Below are 19,179 nucleotides of genomic sequence, written 5' to 3'. Positions count from 1 at the left end.
TCCAGATAAAATGCTTGGTTGTAGTTCATGGTCAATAAAGTGGGAACAGGTTGCAATCAAATGTGAGTTTTCTCCGATGGGAGTAGTAGCTTGGTAAGTCAAAGTTGTGGGGGCCATTTCGGACCAATTCAAATTATTTACCATGATTCGCTCTTCAGTTTGCTGAGATGTTTTTGAAATAACGCAATCTATGGAAAAGTGACAGCAAAGATCCCCGACCTTCTGATTGAAAATGCATTGACTGTATTGTAGACGCAGTCTTTGCAGGTTCTGGGAACCTCTTATAGTTTCCAGCAACATGCTCTGCAAAGTTATTGCCACCTGCACTATGCCTTGTTAGAGTTAGTGATGACTATAGGATTGAAATTTATCTAAAAACTGAACAGGCTTTTCAACATATTGCTATTCACCTGAAGAATATAAATCTTCTTCAAAGTATTTCTCATCTTCCTCCTATTTGACATTTAGCTCAGAAGGACTATCAGCAGTTCCAAACAGTCCTTTGTCATCTGAATCTTCCTCATCCAATAAGTGGGTTGGTGAGAGTGTGTTATATGTTCAGGCTTTAGTAACGTTGGCTCAGAATGCGTTTTTCCCCTCGTCGACAATAGCTTTGAAGTTACCACTGGCAATGTAATTGGGGCTTCAACTGTCGACAGCATTACCATTTCCATTGTTGACTGCGTCATCGACAGTTTCTTTGTTGATGGTGCTACAGTCGTGGTAGTTGTCGTAGAGGAGGCTGACGACGTTGCAATCAGTGTCGACATTGTTGTCCTCGTCGTCACTGATTTCATAGGCTGTTTGTTAGCTGCCATTAAAGCACATTTTTCTGTCGATAGCACTGAGGAAGGCATCTCAAAATGTAATGCCAACCTTGGAGAAATAGTGGTAAGTTCAGCCCTTTGTTTTTCTGAAGAGACTGTCTCCTTTTTTACATTTCTGAGAGGGTTAACCTGTTTGACTATGCACTCTAGATGACTCATGATGGGTCTTTTTTAATGCCTGTTTTGGTGATTCTTGAAGCATTTGATCTTGTCATCTCTCCTTTTTATGATGCCTCATTTGTGTCTTTGAGGGAATCCTCACTCTCCTCCTCAGAAAGTGGGGCTTCTTTAGATTTATGTTTTTGGAGCCATTTAAGAAGCCCCCACACCTCATCCTTCAATGTGTTAGAAGAAAAAGTATGGCAGATTTTTCAGTCGTTAATCTTATGTGAAGGATGGAGACAGAAGCATTCCTTGTGAGAATCTTCAGAATAGTCTTTTCTTTCCACATGTTCCACTGGTTTGAATAGTCCTTTCTTTGCTAATTTTGCCATCCTGAACAGTCAGGTCTTTCAGTAGATGGTAGGCTGCATTTGGATTTCTTGAAAAACATCATATATATATATATGTGTGAAAACTAGAAAAAATAGATACTGAGCAGAGCTCATGGAGGCTCCCAACTCACGACGTGCATAGAACATCTTAAGGAGGGAAGCCTCTGAAGGGAGTGTTCTAGAATGTGCCTTTGCCTCATTGGCTGGAGTTTGGTGTTTTATTAAATGATGTAGATACGTTACTGAAGTGAATATATTTTAAGCTCTTGTAGGCTAACGGGGAATGATTCAAACATGTGAATCTATAAAACATCCAATACTGGAGAAGAAAAGGTTACCTACCAGTAATTCTTTTTCACTGTCATGGGGATTATCTCACAATCCACTAACAGTAGAATATCTGTTCACGTGTGATTTCCAGAACACCACATGGAAAACTATTTATACATAGAAAACACACATATAAGAGGCAATATTTCTATAAATTTCTTTTTGGTTGTAGAAAGTAAATCCAATTAGCCAAACTGATATTACAGTACCTTTTACTGATAATACAACTGCACTAGACCCTATTCAAGACTTCTAAACATAGTGTGGCAACTAGACACAGCACATTTAAGGAATTCCAGAGGCGCAAGAAGTCCCATCATGCAATGCAGGGTCAAATGAGGCAGTACATTTTGAAGGAAACATGATGGAAGGATCGCTGCTTTTATTAAGGGTTTAGAAAGCCCTTAGAAACAGCGAAGTGGGCAGGCTGTTTACGGATTCACAGACCATACCCATGACAGAGATTATAGGTACATAACTTTCCCTCTCGGTCATAGGACTCTCAGATATCCACCTTGTATTAGAGTAGCAAGCTAAATAACACTCAACCTGGGAGGAAAGTTTAAAGAACAATAGGGAAGTAAACAGTATTATTGAGTTAATAAATTGATTAAAGAGGCCTGAGCAAGCTCTGAATACTAAGTCTATGCAGTAATGGTTGATAAAGTATGTACCGATCTTAAAGTTAACACCTTGAAAATATTAGGCTAGGACACATTGCACATTAGAGCACGAGTAGCTGTATTGCCACATGGAGAATGAGCCTTAGGCCTACAAGGAATGGGTTTATTAGCCTTCAATAGTAAGTGTCTTTGCAACAAACTATCCATCTAGCTACAGTTTGTTTGAAAGAATCCAGTCCCATGTACAACATTTTACAACTGTTTTGATTTTCCGATAGATTTGTTTTTATCCAAGTAATATTTCATAGCATTTCAAAACCAAAGGCATGAAGGGATTGCTCTGCCAGAGAGGAGTGATATGGAAAGAATGGTGGGAGGGAGGTTGTCCAATTTATGTCAAAATCCCAAAATCACTCTAGGTAGAAAAAAAAGACGAGTACTTAAGGACATTTTGTAATGGTGGAAAACCAAATATGGTTTCTCTGAACACAAAGCTTGAAGCTCGCTAGCCCTTCTGATATGTAATAGCCACAAGAAAAGCTTCTCTCCATGATATGTAATTCAGATCTGCATCCTGCTTGGATTCGAAAGGGGGGATTTCTTTGAAAAGGACAATGTTGTGTTCCTAGGGAGAAGCACACCTATTTACAGGAGAGAAGAATTTCCTCAAGAAAATCCATAATTATTTGGATGATGAAGAAACATGTCAGCCAAGAACACTTTTTACCCACAGAAAGCTGAATGTCAGATTTTCTTAAGTAAAGTAAATAATGTAATGGCTTCCTGATAAATTCTAAGGTCTGCAAACCTTGCACAGAACTTCCTCCATTTAAAGGTACATAAGCAATGAGTGCAAGTTTTTTTTGCTTCTTTTGATATCTACATACTGTCATCTGGAAGATTCAATGTACCGTTATGTAGGTAATCAGGATCAAAGCAGTCAAGTTTAGTTTGTGGCAGACTTTTGTGTGGTTGAAGGGACAAGTGGGTCAGATGTAGTAGGTACCAACACTGTCAAAGTCAAAGCAGGGATATATGCATCATCTTCATTTTGTATCTCATCATTTTGGTGATGGCTCTGGGCAGCAAGAGGAGTGTAAGAAAGCGTAGACAAATGCCCTCAACCAGTTTATCAAAGAAGCACTGCCCTGGTCCTGAGCGATTTAAACTTTGACATTTTGCGTTCTCTCCCTCAGCAAACTGGTTGGTCTGAGGAGAATCCAACTTATAAAAGATGCTTTGAAGTACATTGTCATCTAGCACCCATTAGTTTTGTTACAAAAGAGGACTGCTGGGCTTGTAAGCTCTCCTGTTCTTTAAGTCTGAGAGGTGTATTGTACTAAGAAAAATGATCCCCACCGAGACGAGGAAGACGGTCACCCAGGCCCTCGTCACCAGCCGACTGGACTACGGCAACGCCCTCTACGCCGGAACCACCGCCAAGCTCCAGAAAAGACTCCAGCGGATCCAAAACGCCGCGGCCAGACTCATCCTCGACATCCCCCGACGCAGCCACATCTCCGGACACCTGAGAGACCTGCACTGGCTCCCGGTCAACAAGAGAATCACCTTCCGCCTCCTCACCCACGCGCACAAAGCCCTACACGACCAAGGCCCGAGCTACCTCAACAACAGGATCAACTTCTACACTCCCACGCGCCTCCTCAGATCAACCAGCCACGCCCTCGCCGCCGTCCCCCGCATCCGAAGAGCGACAACAGGAGGAAGGTCCTTCTCCTACCTGGCTGCCAAGACCTGGAACTCACTCCCGTCCGACCTGCGCCTGACCCAAGACCACCTCTCCTTCAGGAAGAAGCTCAAGACCTGGCTGTTCGAGCAGTAACGGCACCCCCCCCCCCCTCCCAGCGCCTTGAGACCCTACGGGTGAGTAGTGCGCTATATAAATGACTTGATTGATTGATTGATTGATCCTTGCAAGAGCCCAGTGCCAGATCCATTGTGCTTCCACTGACAGGACTCTTGAGCTTGCTTCCCCTTGCTAGTACATATATTACATGGCAATCATATAGCCTTTTTCAATTGGTACTATCATTGCAAAGATGGATGGAAGGAAAGACTTCAGTAAAATAAACTAACCTCAATTCACGAAGGTTGAAGTAGTACAACATAACCTTTGGAGACCATTTATCTTGAGCCGAAAGATTTCTCATGTGAGCTGACCTGCTTTCAAGGGACTCATCTGTGAAAACTAAGAGTGTGTTCACTGCCTTGCGTCACCACCTGAGAAACTGAATGGTTATGTTGTGTGTTATCGTCTCTTTTGAGCCCCACATCTTCTGACCAAGTTCAAGTTCAAGAATTTGTATAGCTCGCTACTCACCCAGAGGGTCTCAAGGTGCTTGAGGGAGGGTGGGTGCATTACTTATCGAAAAGCCATGTTTTTAGCTGCTTTCTGAAGGAGAGGTGGTTCTGTGTAAGGCGGAGGTGAGTGGGGAGAGAATTCCAGGTTTTGGCCGCTAAGTAGGAGAAGGATCTTCCTCCCATGGTGGATCTATAGATGCGCGGAATTGCGGCGAGGGCTTGATTGGATGATCGTAGTTGGCGGGTGGGTGTGTAGAAGGACAGTCGTGTGTTGAGGCATTCGGGTCCTAGATCGTAGAGGGCCTTGTGTGCGTAGGTGAGGAGACGGAACGTTATTCTTTTGTTGACGGGGAGCCAGTGGAGGTCTTTCAGGTGACCGGAAATGTGAGCTTGGCGGGGGATGTCCAGAATGAGTCTGGCTGAGGCGTTTTGGATGCGTTGGAGTTTTTTCTGTAGTTTGGCTGTGGTTCCGGCGTAAAGGGTATTTCCATAATCCAGTCGGCTAGTGACCAGTGCGTGGGTGACTGTCTTTCTTGTTTCGGTGGGGATCCAACGGAAGATTTTTTTGAGCATGCGTAGGATGTTGAAGCATGAAGATGAGACGGCGTTGACTTGTCTGGTCATCGAGAGGGAGGAGTCTAGGATGAAGCCCAGGTTACGTGCGTGATCTGTAGGTATGGGTGCTGTACCCAGGGCCGGTGGCCACCATGAGTCGTCCCAGGCAGAGGGGGATGATCCTAGGATGAGGACTTCCGTTTTGTCCGAATTTAGTTTTAAACGGCTGTTCTTCATCCATTCGGCTACTTCTTTCATTCCTTCGTGTAGATTGGTTTTGGCGGTGTTTGGGTCTTTGGTGAGGGAGAGGATCAGATGGGTGTCGTCTGCGTAGGAGATGATGTTGAGGTTGTGTTGTCGCGCGATGGTTGCGAGGGGACTCATGTAAACGTTGAAGAGGGTGGGACTGAGTGATGACCCTTGTGGTACGCCGCAGATGACTTCGGTGGCCTCTGATTTGAATGGGGGGAGGCGGACTCTCTGGGTTCTTCCGGCGAGGAACGAGATGATCCAGTCCAGGGCTTTTCCTTGTATCCCGACGTTGCTGAGGCGTTGTATGAGGGTGCTATGACAGACTGTGTCGAAGGCGGCGGAGAGGTCAAGTAGGATGAGGGCAACTGTTTCTCCGTTGTCCAGTAACGTTCGGATGTCGTCCGTAGCAGCGATGAGGGCGGTTTTGGTGCTGTGTTTGGATCGGAAGCCGAACTGTGAGGGGTCGAGGGAGTTGTTGGATTCAAGGAAGGCGGCGAGCTGACTATTGACGGCTTTCTCAATGACTTTGGCAGGGAATGGGAGGAGTGAGATGGGGCGGTAGTTCTTGAGTTCAGATGGGTCAGCTGTGGGTTTCTTCAGCAGGGCGCTGAGTTCAGCATGTTTCCAGCTTTCCGGGAAGGTGGCGGAAATGAAGGTACAGTTGATGACATCGCGGAGATGGGTGCGATGATGGAGTCTGCTTTGTTGAAGATGTGGTGGGGACATGGGTCGGTTGGTGACTGAGTGGATGGAGTTCATCAGGCGGATGGTGTCTTCAGTGGTGATTGGGTTCCAGGCGTAAAGGTTGTGAGAGTGCTGTTTTGGTTCACAGGTGGGTGGAGTGGTCTGTTCTTCGGACTGGTTTTCAAAGCCGTTATGTATGTCGGCGATTTTGTTGTGGAAGAAAGAGGATAAAGAGTCGCAGAGGTCTTGGGAGGGAGTGATGTCGTTGGCGCCGGCGGTGGGGTTGGTAAATTCTTTGACGATGTTGAATAGTTCCTTGCTGTTGTGGGTGTTGTTGTCGAGTTGATCCTTGTATGCTGATTTCTTGGTGGATCGGATCAGTTGGTGGTGTTTGCGGGTGGCGTCCTTGAAGGTGGTCAGGTTATCGGTGGTTGGGTTTTTTCTCCAGGTTTTCTCGAGGGTACGACAAAACTTCTTGGATTTCTTAAGGTCATCGTTCAATCAGGGGGCCTTTTTGTTACCTTGTTTGATCTGGTGGTTTTTCAAGGGTGCTAATTCGTTAGCGCTGTGGGTGATCCATTGTGTAAGTTTGGTGGCAGCTTGGTTTGGGTCCGATGATATGGTAGGCGGGTTTTGGTTAAGCGATGTGAAGAGTTGGTCGGTGGTGATTTTGTTCGAGTTTCTTCGAGGAATAGGTTGTGGGGGGTTAGATTGTGGTCTTTTTGTAGCTGATGTGAACGCAGCTGTGGTCCGTCCAATGGAGAGCTGTGGTGTGATCGAAGGAGATGTGTTTGCTGGAGGTGAAGATTGGGTCGAACGTGTGTCCGGCTAAGTGGGTGGGGGTGTCAACAAGTTGTTTGAGTTCAAGATTGGCCAGGTTGTCCAGAAGGGTGGTGGTGTTGCTGTCGTTTTTCTTTTCCAGGTGGAAGTTGAGATCTCCCAGTAGAATGTAGTACTCGGATGTGAGGGCATGTGGGCTGATGAAGTCAGTGATGTCTTCGTTGAAGTGTGTGCGGGTTCCTGGTGGTCTGTAGATGAGGGTGCCTCTAAGTGTGGTCCTGGGGTCGGAGTGGATCTGGAAGTGAAGGTGTTCGCGGTCGCGAGGTTATCGTCGGAGCTGGTCGTGATTCGGATGGTGTTCTTATGGACGATGGCGATGCCTCCTCCTGTTTGGTTGGTGCGGTCTTTTCGGATGATCTTGTAAGCGTCCGGGATGGCTATGGCGATGTCGGGCGCTGATGAGGCGTTCATCCAGGTTTCTGTAAGGAAGGCGACGTCCGGCGATGTAGTGTCGAGTAGGTCCCAGAGTTCAGTGGCGTGTCTGTGGACCGAGCGGGTGTTCAGCAGGATGCATTTCAGGTGGTTAGAGTCGGAGCTGTGTTTGGAGGAAGTGGATTTGGTGTGGGTCCTGATGCAGGTGAACTTGCAGGAGTGGCAGGCGAATGGTCCATGGGTGTGTCCGGGGGACAGCTTCGCAGCATTGTGGTGTGCGTCCGGGGTTAAGGGCAAAGAGGGTAGCGGCGGCATACGTGATGCGGGTGGGGTGGGTTTTGCGAGGACCAGGGGGTCTGGCGCTGGGCGCGGTCCAGGCGTAGACGGGCTTACCTTTGGCGCACCTTCGGCGTGCATGGGGCGCATCCGCTGCGTGTGAACGCTGCGCGCGAAAGCATCTGTCATATGTGGATAGTGGAAGGGGAGGGGCGAGGGAGGGTCAGCTGGGAGGAGGGAGCGGGGTGGAGATCAGGGCAGGGAAGGCACCACAACAACAACAAAATGGCAGCAAGCCAATAACGAAACAGGACTGGGGCACAATCTGAAATAGCGCGATGTAAATGGCAGTGGCGCCGGTACAATCAGGCACAAATAAATCTGCAGGCAAGACAGCACAAGATCAAATGTCGTACAAGCGCACCTTGGCAATCAAGCGCTACGATCTAATTAACCTCAGCAATTTAATAATTAATAATAGGCAGTCGGGGCAATCTAGCGCTACGAATTAAATTAATGATACAGGCTAAAGCAGTGCAAGGTGAGATCGCTACGATACCAGGTGAGGCAGGGAGCAGCATGTGGAGCGACCGCTTCAGCTGGGAGCAGGACGGTCACAACGCAAAAACGGCCGAGCGGGGTAGTCAGTATCAGTGGGAGGGAGGGTCAGCTGGGAAGCGGGGTGGAGATCAGGTCAGGGAAGGCACCACAACAACAACAAAATGGCAGCAAGCCAATAACGAAACAGGACTGGGGCACAATCTGAAATAGCGCGATGTAAATGGCAGTGGCGCCGGTACAATCAGGCACAAATAAATCTGCAGGCAAGACAGCACAAGATCAAATGTCGTACAAGCGCACCTTGGCAATCAAGCGCTACGATCTAATTAACCTCAGCAATTTAATAATTAATAATAGGCAGGCGGGGCAATCTAGCGATACGAATTAAATTAAATAATGATACGGGCTAAAGCAGTGCAAGGCGAGATCGCTACGACACCAGGTGAGGCAGGGAGCAGCGTGTGGAGCGACCGCTTCAGCTGGGAGCAGGACGGTAACAGCGCAACCACGGCCTAGCGGGGTAGTCAGTATCAGTGGGAGGGAGGGTCAGCTGGGAGGCGAGAGCGGGGTGGAGATCAGGGCAGGGAAGGCACCACAACAACAACAAAATGGCAGCAAGCCAATAACGAAACAGGACTGGGGCACAATCTGAAATAGCGCGATGTAAATGGCAGTGGCGCCGGTACAATCAGGCACAAATAAATCTGCAGGCAACACAGCACAAGATCAAATGTCGTACAAGCGCACCTTGGCAATCAAGCGCTACGATCTAATTAACCTCAGCAATTTAATAATTAATAATAGGCAGGCGGGGCAATCTAGCGCTACGAATTAAATTAAATAATGATACAGGCTAAAGCAGTGCAAGGCGAGATCGCTACGATACCAGATGAGGCAGGGAGCAGCGTGTGGAGCGACCGATTCAGCTGGGAGGAGAACGGTCATTGATCCTCTAGGTATTTTTGTAGTGGTCACATATGCAATCCGGCATTGGGTACTAGGAACATTCATGAAGTCATGCCACACTTGTCTGACTTTTGTTACTTTCAGGGAAACAATTTTTGTATGTAAGTGTGACTATCTAGACCGCACTATCACCCAGAAGGTATTCCCAATGTGGAGACCCATGAGTATTGTACTCTTTACAATGGTTGTGGAATTGTTTGCAATCATGTGATTTGAAGACCCAGGTCAGTTAGAAGAGCCATGATGGACTCCAGATCTCATTGATTTTTTAGGTCTCGCCTCTCAATGCGCATGCGCATTGAGCGAGACTATAGGCGCTTAAACAAGGTTTATCCAAGGTTTGCCTAGACTGGCGATTTGGTGCTGTGCCCGTGCGCTTTTAGGTCAATGCGCAAGCGCATTGACCTAAAATGCGCGTGCACAGCATCAAATCGCCATCTGTTCCCCAGCAGCACTCCTCCCACTCCTTTGAAGTGAAGCTTAGCTTCACTTCAAAGGCCCCTGCCGCTCTCCCCGCTCCGCCCCCTGCTGCGGCCGTGTCGCACTTCTCCTCCCCCCTCCTCACATTAATGCCATCCGTCTTGTTTGTTGCAGTCTGTCTTCCTTATGTCTCTCCCTATCCCTCTTACTTCACCTTTTTCTCTCCCCTTCCCTCTGCTTCGCCATCTCTTCTTTCCCTCTCGATTCCCCGTGTTTCCTCCTTTCCCCCGCCTCACTCTCTTCACTAATGTCTCACTCCTTTCTTTCTCCCCTTTATATATTTTTTCCGTTCTCTACTTCTCTCTGTCCCTTACCTCTGAGTTGTCCGCTCTCCCCTTTCTCTCACCGCACACCCCTTCCCTCCCTCCACTCGTCTGTTCTCTCCCTGCCCCCTTGTCTTTCCACTGGTTGTCTTAATCTTTCTTTGTGTCTATGTGCACTTCGTTCTCTCATAATTCTATTTCCATTACTTTGTTTTTTGATAATCATGGTGAATTGTGCATTACGTTTAATTTGTCAATTTGGATTGGTTACTGCATCGTATTAATTCACTAAATGTCGTGTCAGAATCTTTCCATCATATTTAACGGTCTCCAGCTAGGATTGACATTGTTTTTCCCTACTTCAAGAGGGCAACTGTTTTAGTCTGGTACCGGCACTCTTTCACTTCTTTGCACTCCAGTTGTACCCTTTTTACTATCACGGGCACACACAGCGTCAGTTACCAGGAGCCTTTATTTTGAGTTAAGTTGCAGTCTCTCTGGCCTTTCACCATTATGGGCATATATGGCGTCATTTACCAGGCGCCTCAGTCCAGGACAAGATATTGATTGAGCCCGTCAAATGAAACACATTCAGGTAACTTTTATTAATTTTTTCGCATGCTAGCATACAGACCAGTGCATCTATTTAATCTTTTGAACCAATATACATGTGTAACGTATCACAATCACCGGCATGATGACTTGTTCACCGTGATTTGAACACTTTCGTACCATATGTTTTTGTTATCACTAGGAGATCGGCGTAATTGATAAGTCACTTGATTGTACTAACGAGCATATGTAACATGTTGAAATCCCTGGCACGATGTCATGTTGCAGTTAATCTCAACACCACCTCTTCCAGCACCATCTGAGTACGCCAGACATCAACTATCATTATGTGAGTGTCTCTGCCAGACTGGCCTTGAATGGCCTCAGTCATGGCAAGTGACTGACTCTGCCACATCCGTACTGGCCTCTCACAGGCGGAAGCATAACACGTTCCCTTTAATATTAGCCTTTCACAAGCACCAACCAGATGACACCATATCATCAGCGATTCCAGAGCTTTGCCCTGGGCTTGCCTTTACCTTTTAGGGTGCATTAGTACATCTGTTATAGTTGAAATGAAACAGGACGACAACTCCCAGAATGCATTCGGCTGTTAAAAGGAAAGCTGAGCACTATTCTGTGTAGCTGGTATTGTGCTCTTACTTGTACATCCGTTCCTGTGCTATGAGCTGCTCCTGGGCTTTTAAAAATGCAGCAGTCCTACTGAGAATGTATATGGAGTCCCTGCTAATAATTGTTGCATCTGTGGCATTAAACAAGTCAGACCCCTCACCCTCACCCCCTCACCCTCAACCCCTCACCCTCAACCCTCACACCCCCTCACCCTCACACCCCCTCACTCACCCTCACACCCCCTCACTCACCCTCACACCCCCTCACTCACCCTCACACCCCCTCACTCACCCTCACACCCCCTCACTCACCCTTACACACCCACTCACCCTCATACACCCTCACATCCTCTCACCCTCACCCACCCACCCTCACCCTCACACCCTCACACACCCTCACACCCCCTCACCCTCACCCTCAACTCCTCACCCTCAACCCCTCACCCTCACACACCCTCACACCCCCTCACTCACCCTCACACCCCCTCACTCACCCTCACACACCCTCACACACCCACTCACCCTCATACACCCTCACACCCTCTCACCCACCCTCACACCCTCACCTACCCTCACCCCCTCACTCATCCTCACCCCCTCATCCTCACACACCCTCACACACCCTCACTCAGCCTCACCCTCACACACCCTCACCCTCTCACCATCACCCCCCCTCACCCTCACACCCTTACCCTCATCCCCTCACCCTGACACACCCTCAGTCACCCTCACACCCTCACCCTCACACCCCCTAACCCTCACACCCTCACCCTCACTCCCTCACACACCCTCACTCACCCACCCTCACACACCCTCACCCTCACACCCCCTCACACCCCCTCACTCACCCTCACACACCCACTCACCCTCACACCCCCTCACCCTCACACCCCTCACCCTCACACCCCTCACCCTCACACCCCTCAGTGCTACAACACATATTGTGTTACAATAGGTGTCACATTTGCGAAAGATAAAACTATTGGCATTGTAAATAACAAAGCTATTAATTTCGCTATTTTCAAAACAAGCACATAAATAAAAAATGTGTCCTTTACAATACCAATAGCTCAAACTTTCCTAATGCGAGACCTATTGCATTGCTGTGCTTCTCTCCCCTGCTGCACTCTCCTGCTCTCTAGAGATGTGGCCTAACGACCAGAGCTGCCATCTAAGTCACGTAAATATAAAACATGTTGCATTCCAAATGCTATAGGTGTCACATTCGCGAAAGTTATAACTATTGGCATTGTAAATGACAAAGCTAATAATTTAGCTATTTTAAAAACCAACAAATAAATAAAATATTTGTCATTTACAAGACCAATAGCTCCAACTTTTCTAATGCGAGACCTATTGCATTTCCAATGCTTGTTTATTTTAATTTGCTTTTATGAATCAATAGTCTGAGTTTGGGAAGATGACTATTTGTCTCTTGTGAAGGGCTGCTACTAGCAATGTCATGAATTTGGACTAGTACTTTGGTCTGACTTCAGACCAAAAGGGAAGATACGAAATTGGTAGGGAACATCTCCCACTAGACAGTGGAGAAACTTGATGAATTCTCAGATGGAGATGTGAAAATTGGCACCTTGCTGATCTACTGAAGTCAAGTAATCTCATCTCATAACTGAAGATGAGGAGAAATCTGGTGAATTGCCAGCATGCAAAAGGTCTCCCTCGAGACACATTTTTGGAGTATTTTAAGTCTAGGATGGGATGAAAGCCAGAGCCTGTCTTAGGAGTCGGTGGTGGCATGGCAAGAGATTTATTGTTTCACCGGAGAGGCCTTATACAAGCACACAGGTACTTGGTTATTTAATATTCTGCATTTTCAGCCTCTGATACAATATATATTGAAACTGTTGTCTCTTTAGATTTTATTTGTTAAAATATGTTTAAATGGTGTTCTTAGGATCCTGCATGTGTGCAGAGATACTGTGCAATTTATCAGACCCAATCTGATTACAGAGAACACAGTCTTCCTTGAACACATTTGCAAGGATGCTTTCTGGAAAGGCTCAGAGGGGAATCAGATAAGAGTACCCAAATAGTATTCAGTTCCTAGAAACATGCCTGTTTGATGTGAGGGTGATAAGTTCTGAACCACTTCCCTGAACTCTTTGATCAATCTAGTAGAAAACAAGGATGGCAAGTGAGGAAGCGGCAAGTACCTCGAAAAAGCCACTAAATTTACTCTCAACAAAGAATAGGTCAACCTCAAGTCCTCCAAATCAAATGAAGAAATTAAAAGAATATCTCCTCAATGGCCTTTGCAGTGGACTGGCATGTGCTCTGGCCCAACAAAAGATCTTCCTTTTCAAAACGTATGCTGTAGAGATTGAGGCAGGTATGGCTCACTGAAGAATTTTCTAGTCGTCAGGAGGAATATCAAAGGACCCAAACTGCATGCCTGAGGCAACCAGGCACTCAATTGCAGGGAGGCCGAGTTCTGATGCAGTGCATTGCCTTTGTCATTTCGCTTGAATCTCTGGACACTATCACTTACTGGCGAAGACTTGGGATTCTGTAATTTACAGTGTTGTGAAAATATTTAGACAAGGAGTCCACCGCCTGTAGCATACATTGTGAAGTTGTCTGACGTCTGTTTCCCAATCATGGCAATTGTGAAAGCCTACATTTAACATCCCATGGCAATTCCCAAAGAAGCCGTCCAGTTTAAGGAAAGCCCTCAGAGGGGAAAGGTTACAAGCTACTGAGGCGAAAGGGTGGAACGACCTTCCATTGGAGAAGAAGGTTACAAGACTAATAGATTTAAGAAGGACTTCAACTCCTATATGTTTTTCTGCTGTTGTTGAAAAAGTGTTTTGAGAACAAGTGGCAACAGATTTAGGACTAGAACGGACTAATGAAAATCCCTTAAAAGAGAATTATTCGGCCTCAAAATGAAAGCTGCAGACACGGAGGCCTTTTTCAAACACCATGTAAAATTCCTCAACCCCATTTAAAAGACTTATGTCGGGAGACGTACAAGAGACTAAAGTGACAGCCCAAAAAAAATCTAAAAATTCCTTTAAGTATCTAAAGCAGCCTGTCAAAAATAAAAGATTTCCACTGGAGACTGTTACACTTTGCTGTTCACATTAATTTATAACAGTGTTTTTATAGCATCTTCACAAGCTGTTAAAATGTGTTTAAGTGCAAAATCTAGCCTGATAACATAGCAAAGACTCAAAGTGGACAGTTCCATCAATTCTCAAGTTTCTACAGAATAACACTCCAAGGTCTTAAAGTAGTAAGACATCATCCTATGGGAGGACTTCCTTGTCATAGGACTAAAGGGGCGGTGGCATAAGAAATATTCAAATCACCAGAGACAAAGCAGTGTGCCTCTGTCCACAATGACCAACTCCAACTCCCTGCAGTCCCCATTTAATTACCTGTGAAGCCCCCAATAGACCAGGCGTAGATTACAATATTCTCAATGCGAAACCCAAGGCAGTTCAAGGCGTACTGGATAACAACATCCATAGCATTAGCCTCATTCTGTGGAAGGGGCACCCCCTAGAATGAGACAGAAAAATATAATGGGTGCTCATGTTCATGCAGCAGGAGCATGTTGTAATATACATATCACAATGAAGCCTTGCAGGCACTCACCGTACTTCCAGCAAACCCAGGGTGGTTCCAACCAAGTACTGAATAACCAGCTGAAAAAGAAGGCAGTTGCAAACAAAGTTAAAAGGCAATCAGGTGTATTCTACAGAGAGTCTGGGATTTAACATCCCTGTCCACCCAAAGGTCGACTAAACCAATACTAACAACCTATCATCTGCTGGGATATAAGAAGCAGAGTCAGATTTTAGAGAGGGAGCAAAGGTCTAAATTGGACAAGAAAAGAAGGCTGGATGACAGACACAGATCCTGGAAGGAACAAGTTGATGTTCAGTAGGATCAGTTACCATAATTACCTGTAGAGGGCATAAACTATATGCAAAATACCTATGGAATTTGAAAATCCTACCTGCACAAATCTGCAGTACAGAAGAATGATGTCACCATAAAAAAAAGGCCTTTAAAAACGACCCAATGCCAGAGGTGGACATTTAATGATCCACAGGCAGAGGTGGAAATCCAAGAAGTATTTCTGTATCTATTTTTTCCCCTTTTTAGAATTCCAAGTGTCAAATTTACCATCCAGAGGGGTTGAAAGACATCCCACTTCATAGAACCCAGCATTCCCTTCACAGCATATCACCTGAATGGGTAGACAGAAAGAACATGGAAAGTGTGAAGTTAATATAAGTGCCAGTAAAGGAAATTCAAAGAAAAAAGGTGACTTTAGAAAAAGTAGGAAAACAAGAGTCAAAGAAAAAAATGTCAGAATTTCAATGTAAAAAGATGAGGAGAAACTGTAAGTTGTAATAGAACAATACATTTGGTAAAGGACAGAGTGGGAGTCACAGAAGAACACTTGTGTTTAGGAGTCAAGGAGCAGCAATGTTTAAGGATTGAATGAATAGAGAATGTGAAAAAAGTGATAAGATGGGAATGAGATAATGAAGGGGAACGGGATGGATCATGAAAAGTAACAAGGGAAAAGGAAATGAGTGAAATCACAGAAGTAAAGTGGTAATTAGCAGATACATTACAGAATTGGAAATAAGAACCTGAAAAGTGGAAAGCAGAGAAAACATGAGCCATGATAGAGGAGCAAGGGGCAGAGCTACGAGGAGGCAGAAGGCTAAGAGATACATAGAAAAGATGCTGAACAGGTAAGATAAGAGAGGCAGAAAGAACAAGATAGGTGAAAGAGAGGAGAGAAGACAGGCAAAGGAGGAGGAGATGAGACAGAAGCTGGAGAGGAGAGGAAGGGGCAAACATCAGTGGAGCAGGGCAGAGGGAATGTATGCATGTGGTATTTGTAGAGTGCAAATCTAGCCAGAATTCAACAGAGCACTGTATAGAGTCTTGAGGCAAAGATACAGGGTACAAGTAATTGGAGTGGTGTGATGAGTTCTTGGAGCAGAAGGGAACTGTTATAGGAGTGTGATGCAATGTTCTTTAATGAAGTGCATCTTTAGCTCTTTCCTAATCTGCAGCAGGGTCCTGGAGATAAAAGGGCTGTTCGAGATTCCGGGTGCTAATTTTTTTTGCACTTCTTTGCTTCCAGTCTGATGGTGTCCAGGCTGTGGGTGTGCTTGTCGCCAGACATGTGGTAGTGCTGGGTGTGTTGTGTTTATATATGATGCAGCAGGCAAGGAAGACGGTACAAGCAGAAGCTGCATCAGTATGAGGGTGATGTGGTCATATTTCTTTAGCCACTAGATTAGACGTGCTGCAGGGTGGAATATGGGATTATGAGATTTGCACTGTGCTCAGTCTGGGAGAGTGAAGTCACTCAGGAGTCAAGTGTGGGAATGTCAGATGGATGAAGCAAAGAGAAGGTCTGAAAATTCATCAATTAAAGTCTCTATTTAGCCCATGAGGGCTGTAGATGAGGTGGAAGATGGCGGACTGAATTGAAAGAGAGTGTGAAGTGTCATGTGAGGAGCTCCATGGAGTTGAATGTTGCTTGCTTGTCTATGGTGAGAGACCAGCAAGACTTATGGATGATGGTGAGGTCTTCTCCTTTTGTATGGGTACAGTTAATATGCTGGATGCTGTAGCATGTGAGTGCAAGAATAATTGCATTGGATATGAGGGAGAGGCATGTTTATGATGGTGAAGAGTGTGTTTAGACCGTCGTAGGTGATGAGGTCTGCGATGTCTGAAGCAAGGAGTACTGTATGGTGATTTGTGGTATATGTAGGAGTTTGCTTCTTTGAACTGTGATTATACGGGTTAAAGGGGAGTAAAAGGCAAAAGGAAAAACTAGGCCAAAGGCTAGATATTATAGGATATGGAGATAGGAGGAAAAAAGAGTGAAAGTCTGGAGAAAAGAAATGGAGAGAAGAGAGGGATTTAAACAGAAAGCGTTAAAGACAGAAGTGAGGAGGAAGCAACAAAATATTATTTTTAAGGGTGAGATGTTAGCCTGGACAATAGCAATGAGGCCATAGGACACAGAAAAGGGTGATGGAGAAGAGGAGCAGAGGAAATTCAAACAGGGTAACTGAGGAGGAAAGAGAAAGGTGAAAAAAAGTACAATTCAGTAGATGTTGAGAGGAGAAACAGGACAGTTGAAAACAGGAAAATAAAAAGCAAGACAGTAATTAAAAGGTCAGTGAGTTTAGAGGAGAGGTATAAGAAAGGTGACAATTGGTTATAAAACTCAGGTGAATATTAAGGATTCCAAAAATCTATAGCAAAGGTAGGCGGAAGGGATACAATTGTGTGGGGGAGACCAAGCTGCCTTTGAACTCACCAACTTCTTCCCTCTCACATTACCAGATTCGCGCCGATCCATAAACATGGTGTCAATTTCATTTCCGTCACATGCAACAAGTTTGGCTCGTTTCCCGTTATACTACAACATAATAAAGGATCAACCAGTATGTTAACAATTTGCCTCCAGCATTCTGGTGCTTCAAAGAAACCTGTACATTACAAGGGCCTTGCTTTGGCATACCAGCATAAATTACGCTTGCAAATCTTGCCATATTTGATGGCTGTATTTTCCAGAAAAAACAGTAAATTGCCAGCCCTCTTAAGGTTACCTTCATCACCCATAAATTAAGGTTTGTGATTTTGCCACAGGTCTTCCCAAATTTGGGTGGTTCATAAATCCTACTTCTTAGTTGTTGAACCTCATACTGGTGGATGGAGTGAAATTCACAGTCTTCCTCAGCATATGAGAATATCAGGCAATGGCAGACGGCAAACCGCAAAATGGCAGAGTCTCTCATGACAAACCAATAGCAGATTGTTCCAAACTACTACTAATTAACAATAACAAGATGAGTGTCACACGATTCAATTAGGAATCATACTTAATACCTGGATTAGTGAATCTTAATATTACACATAACACTATTTTAACCACTTCAAACCAACCTTACTTTTAATCCATGTTTCTCAGAACGTACTATATAGGTTTGCACCAAAAGAAATTGAGTCCTAATTTAAGATTTTCATGTAATGCAAACAACTTTCAGAATTACCCCTTAATAATTTTAGATACAATGTACAAAATCATTTTGAAGCCCTAAGTCTGAAATCCTCAGAATCACAGGTTTTGCAACCCCAAAAAGCTATGGAGTAATGTACAAAAGTAACTTTGAGAATCAGAAAAGTATTTCTGAATCAAAAAGTAACTACTGTGACATATTCCGAATCACAAATAGGTAGTGGTTTGAAATGGGCATCCTCCTCCTCTTTCAAACTTGTAACGCAATGTATCAATGGACAAAGACCACTTACCAGTTAGCAAGACTAGACTAGAGTTGGGAATTCATTTTCAAAGGAGAAGCAGAGGCGGTGGCAGGGCGTCCTATTTCGGCTAGCTGCCTTGCTCTGACAGAAGATTACGTTTGTTGGAATTTCCGTTGGAAGAAGAGTTGGTCAGATTTATATAGGATTTTAGTTTTATCAATGAAAAACGTCAAACAGCCTTTGAGATGCAAAAAATGTAATGCTTTTTCTGGTGGAGTGGAAGACTGTGGAAAAAAGATTTTGCAAACACACCTTTTTCTAATATATAAAAGGACATCAGAAACTTCAGCATGAATTGTGGATTTATAGGTAGTGTTTACTTGTTCTCAGCAAACTAAGATTAATGTAATGGCGAACGAAAGGCCATTTTCCATGATCATCTTTGGAGTGGAGCCTTATGAATGGACTCGGAAGGATGGCTCATAAGAGCCCCTACAACAGTGTTAAGTTCCCAGTTTGGTAGATTTTTCACAACAGGAGGGAATGTGGGAAAAAGGTCCTTACATGAATTCCTTAATTAATTAAATCGAAAAGAGTGGCTTAGAAATTGCTGCTATAAGGTATTTGGAGGCATCAGCCAAGTGGACTTTAATAGAGAAGTGCTTCAGGCCGGATTCTGCCAAGTGAAGAAGTTAAGGATTGATTAGGATGGGTTGTGAGAGTGGCAATGTTTGTGGCAGCACACGTATGCACAAATGTTTCCATTTAAGAGAGTAGGTAATGATGACAGATGTTGCTCTAGCAGCGTCAAGAATCGTTCGACAACTTGCTAGAATGCGGAGGAGATCATACTTTAGTTTTGTAGCAGTCAGGTA

The 19,179-nt window shown here is 45.0% G+C and overlaps 1 protein-coding gene across 1 annotated transcript in view; it reads right to left on the bottom strand.

Annotated features, from left to right (window-relative positions):
* Positions 1–19,179, bottom strand: part of ABHD16A (abhydrolase domain containing 16A, phospholipase) — a 266,232-nt gene that overhangs the window by 121,567 nt on the left and 125,486 nt on the right. The window contains exons 9-12 of the mRNA XM_078646007.1: positions 17,358–17,459; positions 15,185–15,248; positions 14,651–14,700; positions 14,431–14,554 (exon numbers count right to left, since the gene is read on the bottom strand). Of these exons, the coding sequence (XP_078502133.1) occupies positions 14,431–14,554; positions 14,651–14,700; positions 15,185–15,248; positions 17,358–17,459 (340 nt within the window). The remainder of the gene's footprint in view (positions 1–14,430; positions 14,555–14,650; positions 14,701–15,184; positions 15,249–17,357; positions 17,460–19,179) is intronic.

Source organism: Lissotriton helveticus, chromosome 5_1, assembly GCF_964261635.1.
Source record: "Lissotriton helveticus chromosome 5_1, aLisHel1.1, whole genome shotgun sequence".
Lineage (NCBI taxonomy): Eukaryota > Metazoa > Chordata > Amphibia > Caudata > Salamandridae > Lissotriton > Lissotriton helveticus.
The sequence above is the reverse complement of the archived record's forward strand: the minus strand, read 5'-3'. Positions and strand labels throughout refer to the sequence as shown.